At 34.3% G+C, this 14,134-nt stretch overlaps 1 protein-coding gene across 1 annotated transcript; it reads left to right on the forward strand.

The window, feature by feature from the left end:
* The first annotated feature begins 2,912 nt into the window (after positions 1-2,912).
* On the forward strand, positions 2,913-9,357 carry LOC139500522 (hepatic lectin-like). Its single transcript, XM_071289268.1, has 3 exons — positions 2,913-2,919; positions 4,457-4,627; positions 9,122-9,357. The coding sequence occupies exons 1-3, from the start codon at positions 2,913-2,915 to the stop codon at positions 9,355-9,357; spliced, it is 414 nt and encodes a 137-aa protein (XP_071145369.1).
* The last annotated feature ends 4,777 nt before the right edge of the window (positions 9,358-14,134 follow it).

Genomic DNA, 14,134 nt, shown 5'->3' on the forward strand with positions numbered 1-14,134 from the left:
AGATGACAACAATTTGATCGTGATAGAGAGAGAGAGAGAAAAAGAGAGAGAGAGAGAGAGAGAGAGAGAGAGAGAGAGAGAGAGAGAGAGAACTTTGTAAGCCTTTGTTTACATATTCGATGTCCAAAACCCATATTTGACAATTACTATGTAAAAAGTAAAATAAAAAAAATACTGAACTCCGAGGAAAATTCAACACGAAAAGTCCCTAATCAAATGGCAAAATCAAAAAATCAAACACATCAAACGAATGGATAACAACTGTTATATTCCTGACTTGGTTTAGGCATTTTCTCATGTTAAAAACTGTGGATTGAACCTTGTTTTAAAGCTAGCTAAAGCTCTCACTTGTATGAATAAATGCAACAGTAGTATACCGCTGTTCAAAATTCAAAAATCGATAGAGAAAAAACAAATCTGGGTTACAAATTAAAACTGAGGGAAACGTATCAAATATAAGAGAACTACAACACAACAGAGACACAACACCGAAATGTACAAAAATGATGTAACACACACAGAAACGAACTATAATGTAACAATGGCATTTTTCCTGACTTGGTACAGGTCATTTTATGAAAAAATGGTGGGTTGAACCTGGTTTTGTAGCATGCCAAACCTCCCGCTTTAATGGCAGTGTGAATTATAACATTAAAATTACAACATTACACATTGAATGACAGTCGCATGTTTAATTATTTAAAATATGACAAGATACCACCACTTTTATATTTCAATCAGCAGATAAAGTACATGATATATCATATTACAATGAAAACCAGTCCTGGAAAAAACTGATCTCTATTTCTTGGCCTCACATTTCAGCATGCATTCAAGATATGAGATTTAAAGAACTGTATCCATCCAAACGCATGCGTTTCTCAGATACAACATTTTATCTTTTCCAACAGCCATCAACTGCTTTAGAGGAATGTACAGTAATTTGTGCACAAAACCCTACTTGTAGAACGGTTTTTATTTACCAGGACGTTTGTTTCGGAATATCCACGTTGACGCCAGAATCAAGCATGCGTTCAAAAGTACGGGCATTTGTTAAGCAACCAAGTGACGGTATGTAATGTTTAAGAGGGTGTCCATGGAAAAACCAGGCAGTGGATGGCACATGATATATTTTTGTTTTCAATTTTTTTTTCATCTATTTCATATCACAAATTCATTCTTTCTCAAAGTTAAATTTTGTTTTTTTATTAACTGCAACAAATAAAGAGAAACAAAATACATAGAGAGCACTTAAAATTCATTGAAAAGGGGAGATAACTCTTTCCTGAGCCATCCACTGTTGATTTAAAAATATCTTTGACATATATATCCTTTGTATGATATAAACATTGCATTGGAACCAAAAATTAAGTGGGAAAATTTTTTTGTTGTGCCACCCATATCATAGGATTTGCCTGATATTTACTTGTACAGCCTCTTAAATGATATCCATAACATAGGCAACAAAGAAGTTGGCCGATTTCAAAGACAATAGAACATGTATGAAGAAATAGTTTAGATTGGAAAAAATAATGAAAGAGCTTTACAAAAGTCTTATAGACGGCACAGTTTACAAATGATACATAGTATAGACTATGTGACAAAACAGACAAGTAAACCAATAAAACAATAATACAATTAGTTGAATAAAGCAAAAGCAAAAGAAAAAACGATAAAGTATGGCTGATTACTTCCACGTCATTTGATCTCTGTTAAAAAGTTGTTTTGTCGGCAATTTGAAAATAGTAAATATTTTGAAAAACATATATGAACAAGCAGCACAAATTTGTTCTTACAGTCATTTCCAGTCCAGCTTAAACGTATTCTGAATTGACTGAAAAGGCAACGTTTTCCATGTTTATCCCGTTGACAAATTAGCTCTACCTCCTTGCGTAGTGTATGCAATGTACTTAGTTTTTGTTTGATTTCTTGCTGTATATCTCCTCATGGATGTATTAAATTTGAACATGGGTAGACTTCTGTTGCCGAGATTTTATCAGACGGATATTATATAAATATAGGAAGATGTGGTATGAGTGCCAATGAGACAAATCTCCATTCAAGACACAATTTATTAAATGTAAACCATTATAGGTCAAGGTACTTCTTCAACGTGGACCCTTGACTCACCCCAAACAGCAAGCGTTAAAGGGCACCAAAACAATTACTAGTGTAAAACCATTTAAACGGGAAAACCAACCGTCAAATCTATAAAAAAAAAAAAAAAACGAGGAACGAGAAATACTTACGAATCTCATATAAACAGACGACAACCACTGAACACCATATTGGTTGACATAACCTTGACTTCATTTTCTTGGATCATTTTCAGTTTTATTTTTGATTAGTAAAGAAGTCGAGACATTTCAGCTTGGACACTGTTTTTGGCTCACCAATCAAATCCTGTTTCCCGTCTGGTCAAAACAAATCCTCGGAGTTCAGTATTTTTGTGATCTTACTTTTTTAATGATACCAGTTTTAAAAGATCTATCTAAAGGGTAAAATAACAGAAGTGCCGACCTCAGAGGAAAATTCAAAACTGAAAGTCAATGACAAAATCAACAGCGCCAACACATCAAACGAATGGATAACAACAGTCATATTCCTAACTTGGTACAGGCCTTTTCTTATGTTGAAAATGGTAGATAAAACCTTATTTAATAGCTAGCTTAACCTCTCACTTATATGACAGTCGCAATGCTGTGTTATAATCCCGATCACTATTGAAAAACAAATTTGTAACAAAGAAACACAAATATGTAACAAAGAAACACAAAAAGGCTCCGTGTTGAAGGCCGAACCTTGGCCTATATTGGTTTACTTTTATAAATTGTTATTTGGATGGAGAGTTGTCTTATTGGCACTCATTACACATCTTCCTATATCCATGTAGACAAATCACATTAGCAATAATGAAAGGTGAGAATACAAAAAAAATCCATATCACAATAGCACAATGACGGGATGTAAAGGTGCATAGCCATGTCATATGTTACAAAGAAACACGAAAAGGCATTAAATGAAAGCAAAGTATAATTCATTCCAAACGCCACTATATATATATAAACGTCATATATGTATCACTTCATGCAATAAATTAAACCAAATACAATCTATCAGTCGCTTAAATGATGCAGGTGAATTTTTTCTGCCAAATTTGCTAACTCATGATAATAGATTTCCCAGATACTGTTAAGTCTGTTTCATATCTTGACTTACATCTAGAAATTGAGTTCATCTTCTCGATTATGAAATTTCCTTTTCTGTGTAGCAACATTCCAGTAGTGATATGATATTGATGAGCTTGCGTTTCCGATCATGATGTTCTTAAGATAGGGCTGCTGCTGTGTAAAAACAAGGACTCCTAGTATAAAAAACCGTTCTTTGGAAAATTTAACAGACGACAACACGAGTTTGTTGGCAGTTATAGAATATTTCACAGATGACGGTGGAAATTTTCTAATTTTCATTACCACAACCCCATTCCCTTTTTCTTCAAAGTGACTGATTTGATTGTTCATCGAGTTTTGCTATCAAATAGAGGCGAAAGATAAAAATGAGAATAAAAACTCGAGAATAAATGACAACAACATTGAATAACAAGAAAGAAACCAAAAGATAAATAACTGTATACAAAACATAGAAAACTAAAGACTGAAAGACTGAGCAACACGAAGCCAACCAAAAACCGTGAGTTATCTCAAGTAACACGACTTGTGCCACAGAGTCACCTTTTCGGTGTTATTGATATCATCATGGATTTTTGAAGGGGTTCCTGTTTCCAGTCTTCAGTTTTCTGTGTTGTGTTTGCTGGTTTTTGTTACTTTTCTTTCATTTGTGCCATGATTGTTTTCAGTTTGGCTTCGACTAATGAATTCTTCCACTTTTCTATTCTATAGAGCTTTAAAACAGATATACTTGTCAGTGTCCTTTACACAAATCGAACTAACGAGCGAATATTCTGAGGATGACTTTATATGTGTGATGGTTGTTACTGATTATTTTATATGTACCCTCAGAATGTGATGGCTTGAAAGAGGGACGAAAGATATCAGAGGGGAGTCAAACTCATAAATCGAAAATAAACTGACAACGCCAAGGCTAAAAATAAAAAAAAACAAACCTAGAAATTAGACCGTTGGTTTTCCCGTTTGAATGGTTTTAAACTAGTAGTTTTGGGGCCCTTTGTAGCTTGTTGTTCGGTCTGAGTCAAGGCTCCGTGTTGAAGGCCGTACATTGACCTATAATGGTTCACTTTTTCAAATTGTTATTTGGATGGAGAGTTGTCTCATTGGCATTCACACCACATCTTCCTTTATCTATAAACAATCGTACACATGACACAATATAGAAAAATAAAGAATAAACAACACGAACCCCACCAAAAACTAGGGGTTTATTAAGAAATGCTATGTATGACGATTAATACTGATAATTATTGTATTTTTATCTTCAGAATGTGGTGGCAGAGACTTCGTTTATTATGACGGGCTATGTGTGATGGCTAGTACTGTTAAACTGAACTGGTATGAAGCAAGAACATATTGTGAAAACCTAGATGGTCACTTATTGGTCCTGGATTCCCAACAAAAACTGAACAGCGCAAAGGAGTTACTACAAACCTACTGTACGTTATGACAACCCTAATGCTCATTAGATTCAGCCAAAATAATTACAAAAGAGTTAAACTTTTATATTACCCTTATCAGACCACATTCAAAATGTGTTATTGCAGATTAAGCTGCAAAACGAAAAACATATGTATGTCTTTCTCTCATGACAATGCATCTGCTAGTGGATTAATTTAAGGTAACAGTAATTTATCGATTTTCCAATGTCACAAATTCATTTAGAAAAAATACAAATCATGGTTAAAAACAAAAAACTGAAAAATTGCACGAACTCCTAAAGGTAAGCGTCACCTGATATGCATTATGGTCTGGATAGGTTTTTGCAATCAGTGTGGTTCTTCCCAAAGTAAGATTTTTAAACAATGAATTGATATCTTTTATTCTTATGTTTGTACAACAGTACTGTTAATTGAGAAAAATGATATCGATCTTGCAATTGACCATGTGGAATATCAGTTATAGCATAAAAATGAATGTTTTGATTATGACTGAAAACTTGTAAAAACTGTGATTGAGAATTTTGGAATATAACTTTAAAGTATCCACATGTGATTGACACCACCCATTGAGTATCCCGGTCACAATATTGTGAAGGCCGTATTTTATTGTAGAGAGACTGGAGATAAGAAAGTTGTTTAATGCTCCGCTGAACATCTATACGACCCGATTATTTAATCGTACTTATAATAAGAATTATTATAACGTTTGGCACACAGTTTAAAACAGGACATTTGCGTCGTCCTTTTGTATGTTAACGCAAAAAAGAAAAGGACGGATTTTTTATTCTTTCTTTCGTGAATAACTCAAGGGTATATGTAAGATTCCAAGTTTTGCTGTTAATGAAAAGGCATTGAAAATAAGTATTTTTTTTATATAAAAAAAACATTGCCTGCTTCAGCAAAATCACATATATTGTGAGACCTGAAAGCATTCTATAATATCGGCCTTCTGAAACGGTTAAACACCCATTGTTATTATGGCTCGTCGTAGTATTGAATGCATGACCGAACAGCTCTGATCCATTTTGGTAAACCATTTTTTGAAAGTTCTCATCTGCATCCATCAAAATTCTAAAATTCTTATAATTATTAATTTTTCCAGATGCACAGGTTTGTCTGTTCACTTTGGGCAAATTTTGTTGTGTACACCCAGCCATTGTAGCCAAAGGGGGTACATGAACCTTAATAGCGTTCTTTGCTTCAATTGAACAGACATTGATAAGCTCAAGAGTTCAGTGTTTTTACGGGGGAGATAATATTTTGACACTAAATTTCCTTCTGTGTGATTCGGTCAAAAATATACTAGAGGGGCTTTGTTGATATGTCAATTTTCTAATTAATTATCCCTCATTCTACGTACTGAATCAAAAAAGATAACAAACATGCTCATCTCCGAGGCAAATTCAAATAGAGGCTCTAAAGAGCCTGTATCGCTTACTTTGGTTTTTGTGCATATTATACAAAGGGTACTCTCCAACATAGAGAAGAGGAGAACAGACTTACTGACAAAAGTGTCTATTTGTAGATCTTGTATTACTGCTTTTCAGTCTGCACATGTTTAGTTTCTTTGTCTAATTTAATAATAGATCTAGCCTTGCTGATTATTTTTGTGACCTAAATCATATTAAAAGTAAAATCACAAAAAATACTGAACTCCGAGGAAAATTCAAAACGGAAAGTTCCAAATCAAATGGCAAAATCAAATGATAAAACACATCAAACGAATGGACAACAACTGTCATATTCCTGACTTGGTACAGGCATTTTCAAATGTAGCAACGATGGATTGAACCTGGTTTTACAGCACTAAACCTCTCACTTGTACGACAGTCGCATCAAATTCCATTATATTGACAATGATGTATGAACATAATGTCACAAATAAGAATAGAAGAACAATACCAACCGCATGAAAAACTTGGGGTGATTTAAGGTGCTCCAGTTAAGGCATAACAGTCAAAAAAAGAATGTTTCTCTCTTAAAATCATAGATTTCATAATAATAGGCAAAAAAGAAAAAAGAATAAAAGAATAAAAAATGTCATTTATGGGCTATGACTCTGTTAAGAATTTGTCTAACAGTTTTGACGTAAATGAACAATTGGTAGATATAACACTAGAGGCTCCCAAGAGCCTGTATCGCTCACCTGACTCAACTTGGGTTTTTGTAATCATATAAAAAAAGATAAAATTTGGCTACAAAGTTACAAAACTTGGTCAGCACCTCATAAGGAACATTCATGCTAAGTTGGGTTTTATTCCATTCGGTGGTTCTCTAAAAGAAGACTTTTGTATCCATTTCCAATAGGGTCCTATGTTAAACTAAACCCCCCGCTAGCGGCCATCTTTGATGATGGATCGGCTACAAAGTGACAACACTTGGTCAGCACCTCATAAGGAACATTCGTGCCATGTTTGGTTTCATTTGATTCGGTGGTTCTCTAATCTAAAAAACGTCATTTGTATGCATTTCCCAAAGGGTCCTATGTTAAACTTAGTCCCCAGCGAACGGCCATCTTGGATGATGGATCGGCTACAAAGAAACAATACTTGGTCAGCACCTCTAAGGAATAGTCATGCCATGTTTGGTCTCATTCTATTCATTAGTTCTCTAAAATAAGTCATTTGTATACATTTCCCATAGGGTCCTTTGTTAAACCCTATGTTAAGTTCCCTGCTGGGGCCATCTTGGATGATGGATAGGCTAAAAAGTTACAACACTTGGTCAGCACCTCATAAGAAGTATTAATGCCATGTTTGGTTTCATTGCATTCAGTGGTTCTCTGAAAAGAAGTCATTTGTATGCATTTCCCAAAGGGTTCTATGTTAACCTAAGTCCCCAGCGAACGGCCATTTTGGATGATGGATAGGCTAGAAAGTAGCAACACTTGGTCAGCACCTCATAAGAAATACTCATGCCATGTTAAGTTTCATTCTATTCATTGGTTCTCTAAAAGAAGTAATTTGTATGCTTTTCCCATAGGTTCCTATGTTAAACTAAGTCCCCAGCTGGCGGCCATCTTAGATGATTGATGGGCTACAAAGTAACAACTTATTTGCTCCTTTTAGTTTTCTCTATTTATAAAGGTTAAAACATAATATACAAAACTTGCATTTTACCCTTCTGATCTATTTTTAGCCAAGTCAGCCATGTTGGATGGTATGCAGGATCATCTGACACAATTTTTAAACAAGATACCCTAATGATGATTGTGGCCAAGTTTAATTATATTTGTCTCGGTAGTTCCAGTGGAGAAGATTTTTTGTAAAAGATTACAAAAAATAACCCAAAAAAAATATCAAATATTGACTACGAAGGGCAATAACTCCTTAAAGGATAAATTGACCATTTTAGTCATGATGACTCATTTTTAAATTTTATTTTGCTGAACAATTTTACTTTTTACAGTTTATCTCTATCTATTATAATTTTGCTATAAATGCTTTGGTTACAGAGATATAAGCCAAAAAACGGCATTTTACCCCTATGTTCTATTTTTAGCCATAGCGGCAATCTGAGTTGATGTGCAGAGTCAACGGATATATTTTTTTAACTAGATACCATAATAATGATTTATTTCATGTTTGCTTCATTTTCGCCAAGTAGTTATAGATGTTAAGATTTTTGTAAGCTTCCAAAAATTCATGAAATATTGTGAAAAATTTACTTTAAAGGGCAATAACTCTTTATGGGGTTATTTTGATTATGTCGACTTATTTGTAGATCATACTTTGCTGAAGAATTTGGCTGTTTACTCTTATATCTATCTATTATAATACTCAAGATAATAACCAAAAACTGCAAAATTTACTGTTAATTACCAATTCAGTGGCAGCAACCCAACAACGGGTTGTCTAATGCGTCTAAAAATTTGAGGGAAAATAGATCTTGACCTAATAACCATGTTTACCCAGTGTCAGATTTGTCATAAATGCCTAAGTTTCTGAGATATAAGCCAAAAAGCTGTATTTACCCTCATGTTTTTGTTGCTATGGCGGCCATCTTGTTTGATGGGCGGGTAATCGGATACATTTTTAATACTTGATACCCTATAGATGATTTAGGCAATGTTTGATTCAATTTGGTCCAATAATTTCAGAGAAGAAGATTTTTGCAAAAACTAACGGACGACGACGGACGGTGGACGCCATGTGATGAGAAAAGCTTACTTGACCCTTTTGGTCTAAGTGGGCTAAAATAGAGAAGTCCATACAAACTGGAAAAATCAAACGTTATCAATCAACAGAACAAGGGAAAACAACTGCCATATTGAAGAAAAAAACATTGATCTGCAAAAAAACTGACATCCATTCTATACTGATATGTTTTTGGGGTCTTAAAATAATGCTGATAACACTATCGACATGTAGCTAGTGTGAAATGTTTTTTTTTCATAGGCAGTTTTTTGTAATTGTTTCTGAGGATCTTAACATTTTTTATGGGATTAAAATGGTAAAATTATATAAAACTGTCTACATTTTAATATTTCAGATCAATACTTTGATTTGTATGTAGGAGCATCTGACGGATCAACAGAAGACGTGTGGAAATGGGTTTCCGTGACAACGGCATCAGATTTTTTCTATTGGCGTAAAGGACAGCCAAACAATGAAGATACTCAATATCCCAATAAGACGGCAAACTGTGGAGCTGTTTATCCTTATAATGATCTGGAATTACATGATGAATACTGTTACCAAGAGAAAAGATTTATTTGTGAAATGTAATGACTTAAACGACTATAATAGACAGAGATACCGGGTGATTTTCAATAAGATAACCATCCGACAGAGTACAAATGAGGTGGATTTAAGGAACTTTTATGAATAATGTTATCCCATATATAAATGTCTGCATTTTCTCCCTCTTTCTCCTGTCGTGCACATCCTCTTGTTTTCATTCTAAAAATATTAACAAAAATACTGAACTCCAAAATACATTTTAAAACGGGGGAATTCCATAGAACCTGACAAAACGAAATTTTAGCCTGGCATCCCGACCAAGTCTCTTCTTTGCGTCGAGCAGTGAACCAGGGTTCCAGGCAAAATCAAATGCTTGGATATATCAAGCAACAAAACGAAAGGAAAACAACTGCTGCCTTTCTATTTTGGTACAGGATTTTTTTCAAAGAAAATATAAAGTTTTAAAACATGATTTTATAGCTAGATTACTCCCCCCCCCCCAACCGCCACCCCCACCCACTTTTATAACAGTTGTGTATTGAGACAACCCCTTATGGGTATGCATTCACATATTTCCACGATTTTTTTTTCATCTTGGTGATGTCTAAGGCTAAATCAAGCGCAAAATTTACCAATCTGCTTGTGTGTCAGTGTTCGATTAGACGTTAGAATCATTGGTAACTTAATTCATCTCGGATTTATTTTTTTGGGGGAGTTCTTGTAGGACAATTATTTTGTAGTGCTTTGTGCACGTGTTTGTCGTTTCTTTATTCATGTTATTTAGGACATCGAGTTGACTGTACATGCATTTTTCTTGTTTTTGTCCATTCGTAGTTTTCATATATAATTGTGTTTAAATCGTTGTAAAGTTGCTTCTGTATATTCTAACTATATCAAACATGGTGTATTTGTAAACGAAAATAACTCTTTATAAATGGCCGTCTCCTTATCTTATATCATAAATAAAAAGATTTTTCATGGGCGTAAAAAGGATTTTGTCACAGAAGAAAATATGTAAATATGGTTTGCGTAATATTCAGTCAAAAAAAATCATGAATACACCTGAAACATTTCTGCCGTGTCCGAAAAAAATCCTACTTATTAATATTTAAAATCAGATACGATCACTTTTCATTTCAATAGAAGACCCATTATGAGCAACATAAGTACCAAGGTCCATTATTATCAAATTTAACACTTATAATACAATCGAAAACAGTTCATTTTCGAATATAACACGAGTAAATAATATATCTATGAACCATAACGCTCAGTGTCCGTTGACCATGCACTGACTAGAAGTGTCATATCAGTTATGATGATTTTTTATGACGTAAGACTTAACTTCCCTAGTAGTTGATGCAGATGAACTGTTATATATTCATCTGAATACAGGAGTCGCCAAGTGCATGTGCTTCGATGACACCCAACATAATAACATATATATGAATAATTAAGCACTTATAGTTATGAATAATACACAAATCTTCAAAAAATGAATTACTTTGTCCTCTAGTGACTGATTCACTTGGACAGGTATACTAAATAGTCGTCCAAATGTATTACCTAGTTCTTTTCGTGACTGAATCACTTGGACAAATACACTAAAAAGTCGCCCAAATGTTTCACCTAGTCCTTTTCGTGACTGTTGTATTTTGACAAGTATACTAAATAGTCATCCACATTTTTCGCCTAGTCCTTCCCGTGACTGATGCACCTGGACAGATATACTAAATAGTTGTCCAAATGTATAACCTAGCTCTTCTCATGACTGTTGCCCCTGGACAAGTAAACTAAATAGTCGTCCAAATGTATTACCTAGCTCTTTTTGTGACTGATGCATCTGGACAAGTAAACTAAATAGTCGTCCAAATGTACTACCTAGCTCTTCTCGTGACTGATGCATATGGACAAATACAATAAATAGTCGTCCAAATGATTCACCTAGCTCTCCTCGTGACTGATCATCTGGACAGGTATACCAAATAGTCGCCCAAATATTTCGCCTAGTCCTTCCCGTGACTGATGCATCTGGACAGGTATACTCAATACTCGTCCAAATGTTTCGCCTAGCTCTTCTCATGATTTATGCACCTGGACAGATACATACTCAATAGTCGTCCAAATGTTTCACCTAGTCCTTTTTGTGACTGTTGTATTTTGACAAGTATACTAAATAGTCGCCCGAATGTTTCACCTAGCTCTCCTCGTGAATGATCGTCTGGACAGGTATACCAAATAGTCGCCCAAATGTTTCACCTAGCTCTTCTTGTGACTGATGCACCTGGAGTCGTTCAAATGTTTCACCTAGCTCTTCTCGTGACTGATGTACCTGGACAGGTATACTACATAGTCTTCCAAATATATTACCTTGTCCGTCCCGTGACTGATGTTCCTGTATATGTATACTTAGCAGTCGTCCAAGTGTATCACTTAAAATCTAGTCCTTCTCGTGACTGATACACCTTGACAGGTATAATAGATACTCGTTCAAATGCAAGTTTTGCTACGGGCTGAAAAGACATTCTAATATGTATTGTTAATATTGGTCCATTATGTATTTGGATTTTTTAAAACATACTTGCAGCACAACTTGCTTGTCCAAATTCTAAGCGAAAAAGTCACACAAATTATTTAAAGACACAGGTTTGAATTATGAGGATTTGATTTATTTATTATTAAGAAAGCATATAATTCAAAGAGAATTTCATTATTTTCATTAACCAAATAAACTGATCCTTGTAATAGTTTGCTTATCTCAATATTTAGTGAAGTGAAATTCAGAGGAAAATGAAATGCATTATCCAATTTACAATTCAGAGCTAGAGCATCTGGAACTAGCTATATCGTCGAAGAACACCTTGATATCTTTCTTTTTCAATCTTAAGAGCGTTTGCTGATGCACACAATCTGATCAATTTGTTTTCTGAATATAACATGCTGTGAATTACTGTTACAAGCATGCTAATATTTTTCAGATTCAAAGTCCTTTTGATCAGTTTATAAAAACACATCTGCTCGGGGGCCTCCCATTCTTGATCAAATAAAGTGTACATATAACTTACTATTTATTGCAAATAGGTTTTATTAGTTTCCTTGTTGTTGCTTTTCAATTTTGGTAATAAATTGACGATATCTTAACTTTTATGTAGACTTTTTAAAATAGACAAATACTTACTGACAATTCATGTGACATCAATTTGCTGCCCATGAAGCGTGTGTTCTTTGATTATTTTATCGTATATATTCAAAGAAAATGTGCAATGTACTATATATATTTATATCATACGGTTTCTTCGATATTGTAGTGTGGATTAATATGTTAATTCATTCTTTATGAAAACTTATTTATTAAAGATTGAAATTAAAAGTAGTCCGTGTATTAATTTATCTGAATCTAAACGATACAATAAAGGCTTCTCTTTTGGTTTTATTGTATTAGTTGTTGGGTTCGTCTCATAATTCATGAATAACACATCGCCAGTTTATTTATATTCATAGTAGACATTATTTGGCAGTGTTATTTAAAAAATATAAATCATCTCCAGGAATAATTTTATATTCAATACTATAATTAAATACGCTATATGCATAAGAAGAAATTTATTATTTCATACACATTAGGCTCAGTTCAGTTCATTTTATTTTAGTTCCATGCATATATATATTTGTAAGTACACATATAAAAACAACTTCAGTTCAGTCTTGGAGAACATGCTTTCTGTTTAATTTGATGTTACTGGCTTTGCACTTTGAACAAGCTATCAGTAACTGTGAGTATTCTTGGATCGCTACTTTGTGTCTTTTGTCTTTATGTTAGTTGTTTTTGTGTTTCGTGCCAAGTTGACGATTGAGTCAATCCATTTTCAACTGATTTTTTGTGTCGTGTCTGTCGAGATTAGCCATTTCCAATTGATTTGTGTGTCGTTCCTATCTGTCGAGATAAGCCATTTCCAACTGATTTTTGTGTCGTGTCAATCTGTCGAGATAAGTCATTTCTAACTGATTGTTGTGTCGTGTATATCCGTCGAGATAAGCCATTTCCAACTGATTGTTGTGTCGTGTCTATCCGTCGAGATAAGCCATTTCCAACTGATTTTTTTGTCGTGTCTGTCGAGATAAGCCATTTCCAACTGATTTGTGTGTCGTTCCTATCTGTCGAGTTAAGACATTTCCAACTGATTTTTGTGTCGTGTCAATCTGTCGAGATATTAGTCATTTCCAACTGCTTGTTGTGTCGTGTATATCCGTCGAGATAAGCCATTTCCAACTGATTGTTGTGTCGTGTCTATCCGTCGAGATAAGCCATTTCCAACTGATTTTTTGTGTCATGTCTGTCGAGATAAGCCATTTCCAACTGATTTGTGTATCGTGCCTATCTGTCGAGTTAATCCATTTCCAACTGATTTTTGTGTCGTGTCAATCTGTCGAATTAAGCCATTTCCAATTGATTTTTGTGTCGTGTCTTTCTGTCGAGATAAGCCATTCCCAACTAAATTTTGTGTCGTGTCAATCTGTCGAGTTAAAGACAAATCCCTCTATTGTTTTTGTGCATATATATATATATATATATATAAGCGCAATAGCACTATGCCGTCAGCGGTTTATGACGTCGCGGTTTCCGCATACACGAAACGTTAATGAGAGTTATTCCTCTTTGACCCGATGGAGAGAGTGACACTTGTTTTGATATGTCTATTTGCCGAGAAGAAAATGAAAATTGTTTTTGTATAATAGACATGTTCCAGAATGGGATATACACATTAATTATGTGAATTTAGTGTAGCTGAAACAAACAATAAAACAACAAATAATAAAATAT

Source organism: Mytilus edulis, chromosome 13 (assembly GCF_963676685.1).
Source record: "Mytilus edulis chromosome 13, xbMytEdul2.2, whole genome shotgun sequence".
Lineage (NCBI taxonomy): Eukaryota > Metazoa > Mollusca > Bivalvia > Mytilida > Mytilidae > Mytilus > Mytilus edulis.